The following is a 20,614-nucleotide window of genomic DNA, read 5'->3' as shown; positions in this document are numbered from 1 at the left end:
ACAGTAAAATAGTTAGATGTTATGTGGAACTATGCCTAGTCTAGCAATTTTGTACCTTGAGTCCCTGCTAATATTATGGAAAACAAGAAATGCTTACCAGGTAGGTAAGTTTTACCTAAAAGGAAAATTTGCTACGTTGGTTTAGTAAGTCAGCATGTGTATATGTAGCTTTGAAAAAAGAAAGAGAGGGCCCCCCCTGGTGGCGCAGCAGTTGAGCACTGGGCTTCGAAGCTGCCCGCAGCCTGTGCAGCTCTGGTTCGATCCCTGGCCACCAGGGAGGGTCCCACATGGTGCGCAGACCTCTCCTGCCACACCCACTGCTCCCTCAGCAGTGTGTTTCATCAGTCTGCCTGTTCTGTTCCCATCTCTGGCTCAGGTGAATTCTCTCACCCTCCCGCGCTTCTGACTGTACCCCATGCTTGAATAAATAAATCTTTAAAAAAAAAAAAAAGAAAGAGAAAAGTATAGCGAAATAATGGGCACAGGCTATAGATTTTAGAGCAAGTTACCCAGAAGAAATCACCTATACTACCTGTATACTACTAGTGCTTATTTCTTGGTGCCATTTTAATGTATCCATTTGTCCTTTTTCAGGTATCCTGGTTTTGCTACAGATTCAACCGTTGCCATACTTGTAGGACTCCTATTCTTTCTTATCCCAGCTAAGAAATTAACTAAAACTACATCTACAGGAGAAATTGGTTGAGTATTATTTATAATTCTGAACAAGTTCAGTAGAAGAGCAAAAAAATATGAAATTCCACTGGGTTTTGTTTGTACTTAGAACAGAAGGAATGGATGTAGTGACATCATCTTGGGTGTAGCCTACCTTGTCTGTACACTATCACCCCTATTCAACCACACATGTTCCCTGCCCCACCCCCTGCAAAAAGTGAAAGCGATTTCCTTATACCCCAGGGTTAGGGCTCTCCTGCCAGTGATGTTGTTTGGTCCATGAGGAGCCTACTTCCCCTTCCAGATTCAGAATTGGTCTAACTACTGACAAACATAGAAACCAGAACTTGGAAGTTACTGCTTCATGATCAGTCATTGGTAATAAATACTGAGGCTTTCAAAAAATGGGGAATTTCAAAAGAAAGAGCATTTACAACTTCGTGGTAGTCCTGGAGAACGTGCAAATCAACCCTACACTAGCCACAATCTTTATCCCAATTGAAAGAAAGGTGTACATGGGGGCTTTCATTGCCTTTATAACACAGGAATAAAGAAGGAAGCATGTTTATATGAGCATTTCTCTCTCTCTCACACACACAGACACATACACACCACACACCACACACATACACACACATACACAATGTAGAATTCATTCACATCTGTGCTTTCCACAGAGTGGGCTGGGTAATTCCTAGACTGACAGTATTGGAAAAATCGTTTTAAATTGCTTGGAAATTATCTAGTGGTATTGTGGGGTTTTTGTTGGTAGTTTTCCTTTTTCTTTTTTTTCCTTTTCCATGGTTTTCCTTTTCCTTTATTTTTTTTTTTTTTCCCCACTGCAAGGGAGCTCATGCAGCAGGCACGGCCCACCTGAGTGCTTGAGTCAAAAATCCATAAATGACTAATGAGTCAAACTTCTAGGACAGGATATATGTAAATAGAAAAGCATAGAAACCAATGCTGTTTGCTCTTCCCTTGAGATGAGAATATCTCAGTGTGTCTTAAGGAGCCTTTGCAGGGCAGAGCACTGAGTGCTGAGAGACCCTGAGTGCTCTGACCATGGCACCAGAGTCCTCTGGCTCAGCAGGGGCAAGTGTAGGAGGGCCAGAGCTTGGCTTCCTTCCCTGACCCCCATATCTAGGAGGCCCCACAGACAGAGCCTTTCCCCATCCATCTTCCTCTCTCTTTTCACTCTTCAACTCCTTTTCTCCTGATAAACTCATTAACACTAGATTAAGAAGATGTAAATAAGAAAAAAAATGGTAAATTTTACATGAGAGACACAATTCAGAGTTGTTTTCATTTTAACAGGATATATGGCCTTAATTCAAATGAGAACTAACAAAATTTCAGTCAACACTGAGGGTGGGTTTGGTTAGATTTTGGGGAAAGAGATAAGAGAGAGCCTCGTTAGTCTCACCATGAAGGAGTCAACCTGTTACCACACAAATGTTAAGTGGACATAATGTGTTCATGGGTAACCTTACTTCTCAACAAATATCAGGGGAAATCTTTATTGATAATTGCTTTATGAACATTGTAAGTGTTTCATGAATGACTTAAATTATTTAATCTGACCTTTTTTAATTGGAATCCCCATGAATCTATCATAACCATTCCAGCGATGTGAAAGAATAATAAAATATTCAAATAAATAGGAAAGAATAATAATTATAATGCTGTGTTGATTCAATTAGAACTAATGGATATTACAAACATTTTGCAAAGCATAGTCCAGTACACTTTTCCTCATAATAGGCAAAGATGTTAGTGGAATGAATGCATGAATGGCATCATAAATGATGACATTACAATTGATCAAAGCTTATTCCAAAGTTATAACTTTTTAAAATAATATACCACATTAGGTCAGGTGGAAATTACTCAAAGCCTGAATGAAGTCCTTAACTAAAAACAGTATATAGGAATATTAAAACTTCTTGGAGAGGACTACTTTAGAATAATTTAAAAAAAGTGATGTTGTCATATTTTTAGCAATATGTAACAGAAGGGCTTTTTTTTTTTTTTTTTTTTTTTTTGCAGTTGCTTTCGATTATTCTCCATTGATTACTTGGAAAGAATTCCAGTCATTCATGCCCTGGGATATAGCGATTCTTGTTGGTGGAGGGTTTGCATTGGCAGATGGCTGTGAGGTAATACTCTGAGTCTGAGATGTTTAACAATTAACTAGACTGTTCAAAAGAAGAATACAGAGACATGCAAGATTTTGGCATATTCAACTTCATCCTATCATTTTAATGATGCAGATTTCAATAGCCACACAGTAAGTATAACACAAAGATGAGGTGAGTTCAGAGTTTAAGAATTTTACCAGGATGCCAACATAAAATATCATTTTTATGATATTCCAGCATGTCAAAAGAAATAAAGATTAGAATTCTTAATCCATGCAATGTTATTAGAAGACTAGATCCGAAAGAAAATAAACTTGTGTAAAAAATCCTATCTACAATGACTCCTACTGTTGCGAGCCACCGCAGCAGTCTGGGTGTCAGGGGTTCCTGAAGGATGGGAAGGCGTCGGCGCAATAGTAGAGAAAAATGGTAAGGGAAGGGGAGAGGGAATGAGGAGACGCAGACACTTGATCAGGGTGCTGACATCATCCTACTGAGGGTCTCAGCAGTCCTTTATTTATACTAAGCAATTGTGAGTACACAAGCACAAGGTAGGAAGATAACAATTATCACATGTCCTTTTCAGGAGCCGCCAAGGGTCTGTTTGCCTTCCGGCAGAGGTGTAACATTTATTATTTTTTGTCTTAAAGAAGGCACAGTTGCTAAACAAATGTTTTCAAAAATAGTTATTTACTTTACACAATTTAACAGTTATTGTATTACTGGCAAAAAGTGTATGTGTCTACAATTAACATTTCTAAGTTTGCCATGGTGAACGATTAACTATGGGCTGAGGGAAACAAGGGCAGGAAGTTACCTGGGGAAGGGAAACAAAGATTATCTCTAACTAACCTATGAAGTTTAGACCAACATACAACTAATTGATTAAAGTAAAAAACAGAAGGCTTTTATTTAGAAATTATTATTTATATTGTTTTAGCTCTACCAGTCATAAAATTGCTGTTGACTTATTCTTGAATGCATACTCTAACAGCTACCATACCACTGTCACTCCAGGGGAATCAGCCCTAAACAAACAGGAAGAATTTAGCAGGAGTTAGCTATGGCGCCTCCTGGCTCATCAGAAATGTTCTTACACTTGGAGAATGGATCACGTCTGCCACCCAACTGCTATCTTTAAAGTATGGAATTTCCTTCTCCATTAGCTCTTGCCTCAAAGGACCACATCTCCATATTAAAGACTTGGCCAAGGGATGTTTACAGCCTTTTGTTCCAGAAGTTTTTTGACTTGTTAATGTAAGGCCAAATGTTGACTGCCTTTGGCAGAGAAAGACTAATTTTATAAAAATGTAATATTTGTATCATGCAGTGTCATTTGCCATCAAATTAGTTATTCATTAATTGCTCAAAAAGCATTTGCAGTTTTACTTTTAATGCGTATTTTTAGCAATGGTAGAGACTAGCCATAAACAAATGAGGAGAATCTTGGAGTCAGCTAACGAGATTCCTGATTTTTCAGAAATCTGCCCCATGCCCGGACTTTTGTCAGACGACATGAGTAGCGCGGCTCCCATTATCCTACTAGTGAAGTACCCTTTTTTGTGGTCTCTACCTTATTTAATGATGAATGTGAGTAGCTCTCAGACTCTTTTCAGTATGTCATGATCATAATGCTGTCAAAGAAGGAGAATGAGAAAAAATAAAACGAAAAGCATTTATACAGGTTTATTAAATAAAGTCTAGAGAAAAATTCATGTGACCATGCCTAATATTATACTATGTCTAATTTTAGGAAGAAATAAATCCACCCAGAGAAATACAGTTGGCTGTTGCTTTGGCCTATCTCTCCATGTAGTAGAAATCAGGGAGATCTAGTCCCTAAAATTGCCTTTGTCACTATAGGGTTTCTGGAAGAAAATATCTTCTCTAGAGTGTCCATAAAAATCCTGTATTTTTACTCACTCATAGCAGGAATCTAGAAAACTTAAATAAGGGACCAGGAAAATGAATAATATAAGAAAGTGAAAATCAAAATCAACAAAAAACTTGAACCAGAGGACACTTTTAGGGGGTGGGGGCGGGGGGGAGGGATTGGGGTCAGAATGGGGGGGCTGCAATTGTATGGGAATATAACAATAAATTTATAAAAAAAAAAAAAAAAAAATCCTGTATTTTTAAATGAAAAACCTTCATTTCTGATTTTATAACCTTCTATAAAAGATTTTTTTAATTAATTCTTTGTATATATTTTACATAAGGTATAGTCCCCATAAAATTTCCACCAAAATTCACCTGTGCACCATTACCTTTCCCTCCCCTCCCCTGCTGAGTGTCTTTGATTCATGATTATTTGTTTAGTTTTGTCGTGGTTTTTTTTTTAGATTGTTGTTATTTTTCCCCTCATCCCTTATTTTGTTCCCCTAATATTCCTGCTATAAAGTGAAATTATCCATATTTTTCTTTTTCTTTTTTGACTTATTTCACTGAGCTTAATCCCTTCAGCTCCATCCATGTTGCTGCAAGTGGCCTGAGTCTATCTTTTTTGACTGCTGATAGTATTCCATTTTGTGTATGTACCAGATCTTTTTGAGCCAACCATCTATTTTTGGCATTTGGGTTGTATCCAGGTCTTACCTATTATAAATAGTGCTGCAATAAACAACCTTCTATAAAAGATTTAAAGCTCATGACTGTTCCATCTCCTTACTCAAAGAGCATTTCCTTATTCAATTATCAAACTAAAAAGGATGGTGAGAGAGGTGTGGTGTCCAGCTTTTCAGTTCTGGGAAGTTAAATTTTTATATTTCTCAAGACAATTAACTGTCCTGTTGTCTCCTTGATCACCTAGAGGGGGACTGCTTTGATCATATTGTCAGTGTTTCCGTATGGGATTTGATACTTGAGCTTTCAGTGACAGGATTCAGTAGTAAGTGAAAGCCTTGGAGATTTTTTCAATTCTGCATGCCAGTAACAATATCATTTTGTTTGCCTTAGAGGCTGCTAAAATATAACTGATCAAGATGTAAGACGAATGTGCTTTTTTATTATTAGCTCAGCAGTAATGAGAGTTGGTTTCTCAGAATAAATAATTTCCATTCCTGTCTCCTAATTTAATTGTGAGGAAATCAGAATCAGCAATTCTGGCATCAATGTGAACTTTGTTCCTCTCTCCTTCTCAGATATGTTGGACTGGATCCTAGATACTCAAATGTTTGAAAAGCATTGACTAGATCAGAATAGTAAAGTCTAAGGAATTGACTAGGTGGAAACTCAGTCTGGTGCTAGGCCCTCTCATTAAAGGAATTTGGGACACAATGTGGGAGTACTAGTTTGCCATGAGAATCCCAAGACAGAGAGTCAGGTTTCAATGGCATACCTAGAATAACCTACCTCGAGTGGTCAGATTGAAGTCATGAATTTGAAAAGTCATGTGGATAACTACGCCCATAGAAACTGTTTTATAAACAGATTTTTGACTTGTTCAAATTTATAATTAGTTTGGCAAATTTTCAAAAGGAAATGATATCCTTCTAGTTGGGAACTGAGACAGCAGCTAGAAAAGCATTCAGTTTATAACAATTCCCTCTCTTTTAAATGTCCTTTGGTTTTATTTTAACACGATTGAACTCTCAGAGCTGATGGTAGTCACTTTCAAATTCTTATCAGTGAATAATTCCTCCTTTCCTTTTTCACACATTCCATAAAATTTTTCTCCTGGGCCTTCCTGGTGGCACAGCCGGTTGAGCACCATGCTGTGAAGCTGTCAGCAGCCTCTGCAGCGCGGGTTCAATTCCGGCCAGGGAGAAACCCACATGGTGTGACAGACCTCTCCTGCCTCACCCACTGCTCCCCTCAACAGTGTATTCAGTCTGTCTGACTGTTCTGCTCCCTGCTCTGTCTCTGGTGAATTCTCTCACCCTCCCGTGCCTCTGACCTGTACCTCAGTTCTTGTATAAATAAATAAAATCTAAAAAAATTTTCTCCTAAGTTAAAGATGGAGACATTAACACTATTTTTCTCAGATCCCCACTAAAAGGGCTATAAATGAACAAAAAGAATGTCTCTCCATAAAGATAAAGACTGTATGTATGGCAGGAACAGTACCATGAGATATTGACAAAATTTAGACGATAAAAACAGGATATCTGAAGGGTGACTGACTTTGTACAATAGGAAAAAGTAGAGAAAGATAAATTCTTCAGGCTTGTAAAAGGAAGCGCCACATGAAGCAAAGTGATTCATCCACATGATTCTGGAAGAGCATAGAAATTGAATGCAGCAGATAAACTGAAAGCTGGGGGGAAACCAGGACTAAAAATAGAAGATGGTTTAAAAAATGTATAAAGAGCTGTGAGCGTCCCAGATGCTCTCTCCAGTCTTGAATAGACAGGCAACTGCTCTCCTCCCTGGTAGAAAATTTAGATTTACTCTAGCAAAATTGAATCAATAAGACATGGCTCACAGCTCAGTCACCTACAGTAAAGTCTTCCTCTCAACAAGCTTTGCCCATCATTTTACTGCCTCCCTTTTAAACATGAATACATAGCTCTGGATCACCAGACAGCTTTGATATAATAAGAACAAAGAATAAAACACAAAAGCAAGGAAGATGCACGAAGCAAAAACTTTAAAAATTTGTCATTGATGTCTCTGAGACATGTTAAAGCATTAAAAGTTATAAAACTAAAATAGAACGTTTTTTTTAAAGAAATGGATAGAAAAAAAGAGAAAAAGCCACTAAGATAAGTAGTATTAGAACACAGTATTTTTAAAATTCAGGAAGAAGGTTAGAAGATGAAGTTTAACTTATTTTCAGAAAAATAGAACAAAAATGTTGATTAATTTGGGGAAAAGGGTAGGAAATTAGGGTAGCCATCCAAAATGCCCAAACTGTCAATTAAGAGGAGTTTAAGAAAGAAGAAAAGGAAATGAAATAGGAAGATATTTCTAAAATATAGTGTAAGAAGTTTCCCAGAGCCTAAAACTTGGAGATTCAGGAGCAGCAAGAGCTCCTGAGTGCCTAATGTGAAAGCAATTCATGGAGACTTGCAGAGCCCTGACTGTCACCACATGATCCCCAAGGTTTCCAAAGAGGGGAGCAATATGTGATGTAGCCTTTCCCAACAGATCTAATCAGACATAAGCAAAGTCCATTTTTAAAGTTTGTGTAGTTATATTCTGGGATGAATTAGTGTCAATGTGATTTAAATGATAGAACATCTTTTCCCATCTAAGAATCAAAACTAAAAATTTAAGTAGAAACTATAAGAAACGTGCATGGTCTCTGGTATACAAAGCTGGGCATGTCTTTGACCACTTTTTTGTGGGACTTTACTGCTCGTAATTTCAGCTTTTCTGGTGCCAGTCCTAGTTTGCCACAAGCATAAAGATTCACACATGTGGTATCTCACTGAGATGGTCTTGCATATGGTAGGTTTTCCCATATTTGGGGGTGGGGGTGGAGGGTAGGATAGAATACTCACAGATGTGATGCAGCCGATTTTCCTGTACTACAACAAGGAGTCAAAGTTCAGAATGTCATCAGGCTTCAAAAACATTCCAACTGGAAAACACAAAAAATGGAGCAATGGCTTGAAACTGCTGAGTGATCATTATTTGAAGCCTAGAATCCTGTAAAAGTTAAACTATCAAAGCAGTGTGAGAAAAAATAAAGTTTTCAGACATGCAGAGACTACAAAAATTTACTCCCTATACAACAATTCTCAGGAAACTAGAATATATTTGAAGAGTTCGAATCTGTGCTCCTAAAACACATACAGTGTTGTGAACCAAGGTTACCTCAATTAAAAAACAAACAATATGTACCACCAACACAAAGGAATTAACAAGAAAGGAGTCTCACTTAAGAGGATGAGAAAGGTATTCACAGTATACCAGTGAAAAGAAATCTATCAGAGAACTCTAAATGGCAATTAGTTCAGATGAGGCAGAAGGGAGGAATGTTCCAGAATGGACATTTTTATGAGGGAAAATAAAAAGAACACTTACCTCAGATATTTTTCTACCTGTGGGGAATTTTTCCAATTTTACTGGAGAATGTGCTAAAGAATTAATAATAGGTAGCTGGAAAATTAAGCAAACAGTATATAAGTAACCCAGGTATGAATAGTATTCATATCATCTTAATGGCAAAGTTTAAATGGTGATTTAACCAAAATGTTAATATGCAAGGGCAAGGGAAAAGAGGACAAGTAATATAGGTATGGTGGATGGTTTGTTGTATTAGGAAGTTAGCAAATAATATCTAAATTTGAAAATTAGGACAACCATATTTAAAAAATAGCTATAAATTCCTAAACATAGCTATAAATGTCTAATAAGGGTTGCAAGCATTTGCCTTTGAGGAAGACAATTTAAATGTGGAGAAAGGTAGACCAGAAGGGCTCCTATTTTTTTAAAGTCTTTAGTACTACATGGCTAGTTAAAATAGCCACATATTTTAATTAGATAAAATTAAATTTAATTTAAAAATATGGGAAGACAATTCAACCTTCCTAAAGCATGTTGGTAGAGTTAAAATAAGAAGAATTGAGAACTACAGCATGTCAAAGCCATCTAGATCTACCACACCACAGGCAAAAAGAAAGATTAAATACTATTTAAGAAACAGTTCTTAGAAGTAAAGCTTTTTATTTATTTTAATCAGTTGATTAAAAACGAATCATTAATGAATAACATGCTGCCAATTTGTTTTTTAAGGCATCAGGACTATCAAAGTGGATAGCAAATCAATTATCTCCTCTGGGTTCATTACCAGGATGGCTAATAATGTTCATATCTTGTTTGCTGGTCACATCATTAACAGAGGTAGCCAGCAATCCAGCTACCATTACCCCTCCTGCTCCCGATACTAGCTCCACTGGTAAGTATCTCATTTATCCCACTGTAACTCTTCATGAAAAGAGTAGTGGTTGATGTCATCATTCTCATCTCATCTGAAATGAAATCATTTTTGGCTTGAATAGGAAAGCTATTTTCCTTCCGGTTGAAGCAGCATCATCTGAAGTGAAGCACTTACCTTCCTTCTGCCCAGTTCACTTGCAAATAAATGGGAGGGTCAGCCTACATCCTTTCCAGTTTTAAGCCTCTGGGCTCAGCATTAACCGGCAACTATAGCATTTAGATCTCTAACACGGACATATCTCCCCTCCAGAAGATCATTTCTGAATTTCTGAGAAGCCCCACACAGAAGTAATTTGCACGTGAATGAAAATCTAGGCTTACACTTCAGGCTTCAAGTTTAAATATCTTAGTCACAGTTTTCCACTGCCCAGGGAAGGATTTTAAAAAGATAAGTAAGTGGATTTGCAAAGAGAGAGAGGGAAAAACTGTCTTCCCTTCTCCCCAGTGACAAGACACAGCTTTAAGTAAAATGTTTTTCTTACTGGGACAGATGAGCTTGGTGAAAGGAAAGCACTTTCAATTAAGAAGGATTGTCTTTCGGAAATTGCTCTGCAGCCAGCTCAAGGGGCATATGCGGGCACTCTTGACACGATGCTTCAAATTAGAAAAGAAATATGGGCAGTTTATATTGGTAAAACATCATTTCGGTTTTTTCAGTTTTTAATTTCTCAACATGGAGCAGTTAGAAGATTATATGATGAATTAAGAATAGCAGTATTGCTTTCTTTTGGATCCCAAGCACATCTTTAATTATATATGCCTCCAAGGCAGTAAAGCTAATGGTATGATGGGAAGTTTTGGAGCCAGAGGAAGCAGTGACCCTACCTAGTTCTACTGATTTCCTGCTGTGTATTTGGACAAATGACCTCTCTGGGTCTGTTTCTTCTTTTGTTTTTTGCAGTTAGAGCAGTCATCTCATGAAGTCAATGTGGAAAATAGTCATATATTTTAAGTATATGAAGTATATTGTATATTTAATATATGAAGTATATTATATTGTATATTACATTGCATATAATATACATGAAGTTTTACATATATACTATATTTATAATATAAATGTACACAGATAAAGACATACATGTAAGACTGCACAGCATCTACCAACATAGAAAATAATGGTTGCTCTTTTATTTAGTGTCTGTAATAAATGAATATTTTCTAAATGAACTGACATCTAATGCTTAAATGGGTACCAATAATTATATAAAGAGGAAGAAAATTTTTCTGAAGAATATTCTTCAAGTGATAGCAGTATTTATGTGTATGATTTTATGTGTTTAGGTTTCAACCTCTTTCTGGGAAAGTTTATTTTAACTTTTTCTTAGTTTTGATACTTGGTGCCTCAACATTTCACTGAGACTCCTTTTTATCTTTCCTAACAGGCTGAAGCTATTCAAATGAACCCTCTTTATATTCTGATACCTTCTACCCTGTGTACTTCATTTGCATTTCTCTTACCAGTAGCAAATCCATCCAATGCTATTGTATTTTCATATGGCCATCTAAAAGTGATTGACATGGTAAGCTCGCTGAAGGTTCAATATACATTTCTTGTGTGGTGTCTTGGGTTATTTTTTCTTTTACATACTAATCATTGGCAATGGTTTAATTTCTTCTTAAGGTGAGTGCATGACTTGACATAGATTCTAGAGAGTTTTGTTCCTAAGAGTAATAATGATAAGTAGACATGCCATTAGAATTTATTTTCATAATTACAGAGATTTTTGAGAGCATCAGTAATGTCCCAAAAGAAGGAAAAGAACATCAAATATCCTCAATACAGTGACTAAAACTTACAGGTTCAATATTCACCTTGATCTAGGTAAGAGGAAGATATGAGGTCAATGAAATCCAGCTCTCAAAAATATTTATGTGACCAACATTTGCTCTGAATAAAACACTGGATTCAGTGCCTGGTTGATGAAAAAAATTCTTTCTTCTTATTCTAATCCAGGCACCTGACATGAAAGCACAAGCAGGTGATAATGGAAAATTTAAGTGATAAAATGTGCACATTTTTGCCACTTACAAAAGTGGTGGTAGTCAAGAACTACTTTGAGAATATTATAATCTCCCTGCAATCTTGATTGCCAACTTTCAAGCCAAACCAAACAGGAATAAAACCAAAGCAATTCAGTGAGCTTGCTAATAAGCAAATGCACCTTCAGAATAAGTCCCCTGCAACATAAACATTATGGAAATGCCTCTATACAGATTCATGTAATTTATTTTTGATAAATGTGAAACATAAAATATAATATGAGCAATGTCCTAAGTATATTAACTCAAAAATAAATAAGGTACCTGAAGAAATGAAAGGTTTGCACCACTAGGTCTCCCCATTTTGCTTTAGGACATCATGTTTTTTATTTTTAATTTTTTTTTTCTTTCATTTTCTTTCTAAAGTATTTTTTAAATTGAGGCAACAGTGGTCTGCACACTGTATGTGATTCAGAGATGTACAATCACATCTCCTCACATGCATGTCACTACACCACACCCTTCACCAAGATTTTTCCTAATCAGAATGCACTTTGGTATGTATTTAAAAGAAACTTCTCTGAGACTCAAGTGCCACTGGGTTGAGGACAGTCTTTGATATGAGTGGAAGAATGACGTATTTTGTGAATTCAACAATTTACGCTGATCTGTAGGGTGCATGTAAATTTGGCACATGCGTTCTGCAACAGCATTCCAATTCTCCCATGGATTTTCTTTTTTGAGAGAGTGACATTTATTACTCTTTCCTGTTCAGGTGAAAGCGGGACTTGGCATAAATGTTTTGGGTGTTGCTGTGGTGATGCTTGGTATGTTCACCTGGATTGTACCCATGTTTGACCTCCACACTTACCCTTCCTGGGCACCTACAATTAAAAATGAAACTACGCCATGACAGTGTTCCAGCTATCCTGTGGTAAGCTTGGGGAGCCATTAAGAATTCGTTGCAAAATTTGGTTCTGGGAAACTGATGATGCATTTAAATCACTCCTGGTGTAGCTGCTGCAGTTCTGGCGATTACCCAAAACCTGCTGTCATAACTCACCATCCATATTTCCTTTGAGGAGCATCTCTGTGCCTTCATCAAAAAGTCCACAGTTGAAATTGTGTTTATGGGCCATATACAGCCTCCTTTATCATAAGAATAATTGATAACTTCACCTTCAAAGGGATTCGGTCACTTCATTTTACAGTTGGGTTCAGTGTAACATTTCAAATGTCAATATATTACTTCAGAACGTTCCATGAAACTAGAAATAGAAAATAAAATATTCAAGTTAACAAGATACTTGGGTGCATGATTTCTGTAGTGGTGTTCCAGGAGATTTTGAGAAATGAAAGCTGTGGTCATCAGGCTGCAGTAGAAAAATTTAATCTAAATGTAATGTGCATTTTCTCATTAAAATATCTCAATCAGATTATTTTTGGTATATACATGTAGAATAAAAATTGAAATTGAATTGCTAGTACCAAAATTGTAGCTGAATTCATTAAGTAACAGAGAACTCACAGATAAGAGTTAATTTCTTCTTGACCCTCCACTTAGATGATATAATTCATATCTTCATGAACCTCAGTGCACTGAGAAATACATTTTATAGAGCTGTAGATAGAGCTTTCTATGATTTGCTCTATTAACAGTAAATTAGAAAACAAAGGTACATGTTACAAAACTTTGAACACATGTATATCTGAATAACAATTTTGTTTTAAGTATTTGCTAATTTCAGAAAATATAATGTCCTATGTTAAAAGAGATGTTCATAAATTTAACTGAATTATCACTGTGTTGAAACAGAAAAAAAAAAACTAAGAAGTCCATTATGTGAACAATGAAATGAAATATGAAAGGGAAAATAAAGAATAAAAATAAGGCCATTGACATAGCTACAAAAGAGGGTTGTTAATTACTTGTGGGTAAACACACACAAAAAATATTTGAACATTCAAGCCAGAGTAGGAAGAGAATAGTCTCCTAAGCGCTCCAAATGTGAAAAAGAGTAAAGTCTACTGGCATTCCGGAATTAGACTAAAGGGGGGAAATGACAATCAAAAGCAAATATGCTCACAGTTAGGGGAAAATTGGAAAAGCTAAAACATAATTCTCATGCTAAAAATAAAACAGAAGACAAGATTTGAAAACATCCTTGCTATTTTTTAATCTCCATATAGACCTGGTTTGATACTTTTTGCAAATGACTATAAATGTATCTTTGAAAATTAAATATAACAAAGAGGATTGGTTAAAAAGATATTTCTTTTTTAAATTATATATTATAGATCATCTCTCTATTTGTCAGTTCACTAACTAGTCAATGTAAAATTTTTTTTCAGAGAAAAGTGTGTCCATTGCCTTGAAATACAGCATTGCTGTGTCTTTCTTCTCTGTCTACTCCATTCATTTGTTCCTTTCTCTGTCATATGTTACATATTTATTTATATTCCATGCATGGTATTTATTAAATTTCTGCTTTTTTCCGGTCATTCAATTCATTGTTGCTGAATTACATGATGAAGACATTTTCATTATGAAAAAATGAAATGACTTTTCAAATTATATGATTAAATCTTGTTCACAAAAAAATAACATACATTTCAACTTGAATCATTTTAATGAATTACTTCCAAAGCTGCTAGCTGAGTACAGGAAAAATAACACTTAGTCAAAATTTGTTTACGTGAGCCCTATAGTTCTCTTGCTACATCTTTATGTTTAGTTGATAGATCAAGAATGACTTAACTCATCTATTTCACATTTGTTCCATTTACATCAAGGTTATCAGCTGTTTTAGTCTGAGAGCTGTACACTGTCTTTGAAAATTTCCGAAAGGCACCCTTAACAGATGATTAAACCAATCTTTGTCCTTCTACTCTATGATAGTATTTTTGTTATTATCTGATCCTTACTTAAAGTTAACTAGAAATCTTTGTCACTTTAAATCACAATGTCTTACTTAAGACTTGGATCCTGTCTAGATAATAGTGGCAATTTCAGTAAGTGCCTATTTTCTGTCTACTCCTGCAAGTGTTTGTTTGGAGGCTTCCACTGACCTGTGTGTGTCCTTCACTCACCCCAACTGCCACTGCACCTGTCAGGATGCCTAGAATTCAGACTTCTGCCCCTCAAATGTGTGTGCTGTTTTCACCTTACTTGGTGTCCAAGTTTTGTTCTCTGCTTTTCAGCCCGGGAATTTTAGCCAATATTACTGATAAGGCCTTATTAGCAAAAATTGATAACATGTTATCATGGCACTTTAGTTGTGTGTTGACATACACACTATACATAGGTATATATAAAAGAGTATAACTAGGAATATTATTCTATTTCTGCCATGGCTAAACATATGATAAGAACCTTTGTGATGACAATTTTGTTTTAATTTTTATTAACGAATGGCAATTATTTTTGCTTGACTATGTGGACTTTAGCAATTTTCTGGGGGATTTTCTTGGCCGGGGGAAGGGACAGTTGTACTGGCAATGATTGAGTAACCTCAAACAAATTGGATCAGTCTTATTACACCAATATAATATAGAAAGGAAAAGTGTAAAATTGTTTCTCCAAGGCAATGTTAGCCTGTTATACCCAAATGAAGAAGCACTTTAATCAAAGTAAAAAAAGAAAAATTTAGTAGGCAAATTCTGAGAAACTGAGTATCAAAAACATAGTTTCCACTTGTAGAAACAAGACCAACTGATCGAGGAAAAACAGTATAAACAGCATATAACAAAAGCAGAAAATAAAAGGTTTACCAAATTTGAGAACCCTCATTTGTCTAGGAAGAGAAAAGCATAGAATTAAAAAAGAATTAAAGAGGCTTTTCTTAATGACAATATAGTGGTACAGATACTGGAGGTAGGAGGAGGAGAACTTCTTGAGATAGAATAATAAAAAATATTATATGCGGGGCCTCCCGGGTGGCGCAGCGGTTGAGCACTGGGTTGTGAAGCTGCCCACAGCCTCTGCAGCGCCGGTTCGATCCCTGGCTGCTCCCCGGCCACCAGAGGAGGGTCCCACATGGCGCGCAGACCTCTCCTGCTGCCCGCTGCTCCCCTCAGCAGTGTACTTTGGTCCTTCTGCCTGCTCTGCTCCCCGCTCTGGCTCTGGTGAATTCTCTCATTCTCCTGTGCTTCTGACTGTACCCAGTGCTTGTATAAAGAAACAAAAATAAACCTTTAAAAAATATATTATATGCGTGCATTATTATACTGCCAAGAAAATGGTAGAAAAGGCACTCCTCCAATGAGAAAGATGATGAAATACCAGCAAAACCCAGAGGCTTAAATAAGTTTAAAACTGGGCCTCCCCTGGTGGTGCAGTGGTTGAGCGCTTAGCTGCGAAGCTGCCCACAGCCTCTGCAGCGCCAGTTTGATCCCCAGCCCTTGGCGAGGGCCCCACATGGCACAACAGACCTCTCCTGCCGTTCCCACTGCTCCCCTCAGCAGTGTATTTCATCAGTCTGCCTGCTCTGCTCCCCGCTCTGGCTCTGGTGAATCCTCTCACCCTCCCACTTCTGACTGTACCCAGTGCTTGTATAAATAAATAAATAAATCTTTAAAAAAAAATGTTTAAAACTGAAGATGGCAATTGATAATCTCTATAAATCCTGCAACTTTCTTTTTAATACAGTACTTAGGGAATAAGGAATTGGAACAAAGCTATAACCCAACCAAGTTAGGGTTGAATGGAAAATTGAAAACGGTTAGGTTCTCAAAGGACTATGTTCTCAATGAAAATGTGACCTAGGAAAATTCACCCTAACCAGGACCTCAAGGGAATTTCCATGCTTTAACCTATGCACTGTATGGAGGGGTAAAAATTCTCTCTTGAAAATTCATGACCATACAAGTAGCAGGGACAAATTAAAATCAAATAATCTTGCACATTCTTAAATTTTAAATGAGTAGTTAAAATTCTTCCACATAGAAAATACCAAACCTGAATAAGTGGGTAAGCAAATTGGTAAATTTTCAGGAACAGAATTTTAATTATAAATGAACTGTTTCCGAGAATAAGAGAAAAAACCCTGAGTAATTAGTGAGGTTAGTATATCATGTTACAAAAACCAGGCAATAATGTACAGGAAGAAAAAATATGGATTAATCTCACTCCCAACTATAGGTTTCAAAAATAGGCATTAGCAAAGCTATAACATCTCTTGTGTGCTATGAAAGTGTTAATTCCAAGTTGAACTTATTATTGGAATATCCTAAAGTTCATGCAGATTATTCAGCTTGTTTCAAGTTTAATGTAGAAAAATAACTTAATGTAATTTACCACATTAGCAGATTGAGAAAGAAAAAAGCACATAATTATCCCAATATATGCACAAAAAGGTTCAGTGCACTACAAAATCCATTTGCAATTTTTTAAAAATGTTTGACTCACCGGTAGTTAAGGGAAACTTCTAAAGATTAATAATAACAACAAAAGAGATTACCAACAAAAAAGCTACAATTAAATATCAAACTAGATAGTATAATTATCATTTTAGTATATGTGCTACCAAAGTGAGTACTTGTATAACTATCATTTTAATATACAATATCCAGTCTGGAATAAGACAAGACTAACCTCTAGGACTAGGATTAAGATTAATGCATTGCCTCTTTGAAGAAAAAAAAAGCAACTCTGTGAACACTTCCATTATTTAACTAGCATTTTAAATTATGGAGTAAAATAAGAAAAGTAAATAAAAGGCATAAGAACTGGGATAGAAGCAGGCACACTTCTAATATTTACATTTATAGCTTTCTATATAGACAATCTATTATTTTAACAAAATTGCAACATACATAACATTCCGAAATGAATTGCATTTCTATACAGTAGCAGTAAGAAACCATTCAAAAAATGCATGATTAAGCTTTGAAAATTTAATAATGGACTCATGCATAAGAATAAATTTAGCAAAATATGAACCAGAACTTTATGAGAAAAATTATAAAACTTTAAAAGGGCACTAAAGTAAACCTAAGTAAATGTCAAGCACTACAACATTCATAAAAAAGGGTACTCATTATAAAGATACCAATTCACCGCAAATATATCAATGCAAATTAATCCAATCAAAATCCCCCAAAATTTGGCATAGTAGATGTATACTTGACAAGCTGATTTTAAATTATTTATGGAAGAGGAAGGGATAAGAATAGCCCAGGTGGTACTAAGAAACACTTTTATTTCCCTTCTCTGGCCTGAATGTGGAGACCTTCAGGTGTCCAACCACATATCACAGTTTTCCTTTAAACTCAGTAAAAGCTTTTGGCATGATTGTCCTTCCAATAAGCACTAACTGCTTACATCCTTTCGGGTAACACTTCCCTGCTTCTATCTAGATTTTTACCTCATGTACCTTCTCCCAATCTGTTGGAAGGGGAAAATGAACATAGAGGATTATATCAATAGGTCTGGTTGTTTCCCAATTTATCTTATTAATCTCCAAAATAAAAAAGTTTGGATAATCTATATGTCTTCACTAAGAAATACACACTCAAGAAAATACACAAGAATTCTAACTCATAAACCTATCAATGATTTTTTTTCTTGACTTCTCAAAAGCCTGTTCAATAAGTAAATGATAAATAGGATCTCACGATCTTTACTATGTACTTCTTTTTTAACTGAATTATGCTTGACATACAGTATAATATTTAGTTTCAGGTATACATCATTATTCAACATTTGTATACGTTGTGAAATAATCACCACAGTAAGTCTGGTTACCATCTGTCACCATACAAAGACATAAATACAATTTTCCTTGTGATGAAAACTTTTTAGAGTTGCTTTCTTAAAATTTGCAATACATTGCTATTGACCAGCCCCCATACTGTGCATTATAGTGTACTTCTGGTTGGTATATAATGAAACGTAAAAGAAAACTAAGCTGTCATTTGCTTTTCTAAAACTTAAACATTTTTTTTTTGTTGTTAGTACTTCAAAAGATGATGGTACTTCTGTTTAAATCTTTTTTTTTAAGATTTATTCAAGAACTGGGGTACAGGCCAGATGTGCAGGAGGGTGAGAGGATTTACCAGAGACAGATTGGGAAACAGAACAGGCAGACTGACTGAAATACACTGCTGAGGGGAGCAGCGGGCAAGACAGGAGAGATCTACTGCAGCATGTGTGTTGCTCCACAGCCAGTGGGGATTGAACTGGCACTGTAGAGGCTGCGGACAGCTTCACAGTGCTGTGTTCAACCACCTGCACCACACCACCAGCTTCCATAAAATGAGTAACACTGTGTTAAATTGTTTCCTTAATATTAGCCTTTGATCAGAAGACATGCAGTTAAATACTTTTTGGTCCATTTCTTTTCTTTATTCTGACACAGAAGGAAGTGAAATATTAATTCAAGAATAATTGTGAAGCTCAGTTTTCTCTCTCTTTTTTTAATCAGTCATAAGTAAACAGGATCCTATTTGAATCCACGCATGGTTTAAGTGAGTTTCTTTTCTGGTCTTAGCAACAATTGTTCAACAATCTGTGCATTCACTCACTGTATTTGCCATCTGAACCATGGTGTTAATGAATTATATCAACATAGACCCACAGATCCTGTAGTCAGCCTGCCCCAGATATACGCAGACAGACTTGTTGGGTTTTTCACTCAAAACATTGGCTTGGATTCAAAGAGTTCCAGAAGGAGATAAAATGCCAAGTAATGACCATGGAATGAAAGCCTGACTTTATTTAATTGTCTTTGATAATAAGAAAACCTTGGATGGACCTGGAGGGGATAATGCTAAGCAAAATAAGTCAGAAGGAGAAAGACAAATACCTGGTGGTGTCACACATATGGGGACTATAGAGAAACAACACAATGGACCAGATAAAACTAAGTAAAGAAGTAATCCTAGAAAGCTGACTATAAACTTGAGGTTGGGGTGGGGGGACTGTGGGAACAGGGCAGAGAGGGAGCAAATGGTCTATAGTGAGTGTAATGGGGTCACAACGCTTGAGGGGAGACCCTGTGCCTCTAACACACAAATGATGACTTTGTAGATCAATGTTCCCTCAAAAAAAAAAATGATAAACAAAAGAAATAAGAAAACTTCTAAACTCACTTTTATTTTAAGTGTTCCGTGATTAGCAGTTCGTCTTTCATGTTCAGAATAGAAATATGTTCTGATTGTTTCAGTGGTGTTCGTCAGCATGTGCTGAGCTCTGTGAGATCCAACTGCAGTAGCACAGGACCTGGGCTCAGATGACACAGGATCCACTTATTACTGATGGAGAATTGAGTGAGTCGCAGCACCTCACTGAGCCTCCTTACCTCATCTGTGACATGGAGTAATATGGTAATTCCTGCCTAATCTCCCAGCTACAAAAGGGATAAGTCATTGATGGAGCTCTGTATGGCTGTGTATTCAAAGTAAATGCATAAAGCAATTATACAACCTTGTGCTTGGGATGCAAAAATGAAATTGTCTTTTGTGGTTTTTTTTCTATACCTTGGTATAATTAAACCTTCAAACCCCATTTTTCTTGGAAGAACACTTCATCTAATAACATCTGTTCACTTAGTCCTTGCAGTGTCTTTTTTTTTTTAAAAGATTTATTTATTTATTTATACAGCACTGGTACAGTCAGAAGCGCGGGAGGGTGAGAGAATTCACCAGAGCCAGAGTGGGGAGCAGAGCAGGCAGAAGGACCGAATCACACTGTTGAGGGGAGCAGTGGGCGGTAGGAGAGGTCTGCGCGCCATGTGGGACCCTTCTCCGGTGGCAGGGGAGCAGCTGGGGATCGAACCAGTGCTGCAGAAGCTGCAGGCAGCTTCGCAACCCAGCGCTCAACTGCTGCGCCACCAGGGACTGAATGCAGACATGAACTTAACAACTTAGTTTTTTATTTGTTAGGTCCCCCTCTCTTATTTCCTTCACCTTGCATTTTTTTTTAACCTAAGTTC

General features: G+C 36.5%; 1 protein-coding gene across 1 annotated transcript in view; it reads left to right on the top strand.

The window, feature by feature from the left end:
* The window catches only part of SLC13A1 (solute carrier family 13 member 1), an 82,916-nt gene extending 62,994 nt beyond the window's left edge, over positions 1-19,922 (top strand). The window contains 7 exon segments of the mRNA XM_037519379.1: positions 595-701; positions 2,722-2,831; positions 9,495-9,629; positions 9,631-9,657; positions 11,084-11,221; positions 12,457-12,615; positions 19,847-19,922. Of these exon segments, the coding sequence (XP_037375276.1) occupies positions 595-701; positions 2,722-2,831; positions 9,495-9,629; positions 9,631-9,657; positions 11,084-11,221; positions 12,457-12,594 (655 nt within the window). The 3' untranslated portion in view covers positions 12,595-12,615; positions 19,847-19,922.
* Positions 19,923-20,614: the final 692 nt, after the last annotated feature.

Source organism: Talpa occidentalis, unplaced genomic scaffold (genome assembly GCF_014898055.3).
Source record: "Talpa occidentalis isolate TD23 unplaced genomic scaffold, MPIMG_talOcc4v2.1, whole genome shotgun sequence".
Lineage (NCBI taxonomy): Eukaryota > Metazoa > Chordata > Mammalia > Eulipotyphla > Talpidae > Talpa > Talpa occidentalis.
This window is presented reverse-complemented; position numbering and strand designations above follow the sequence as displayed.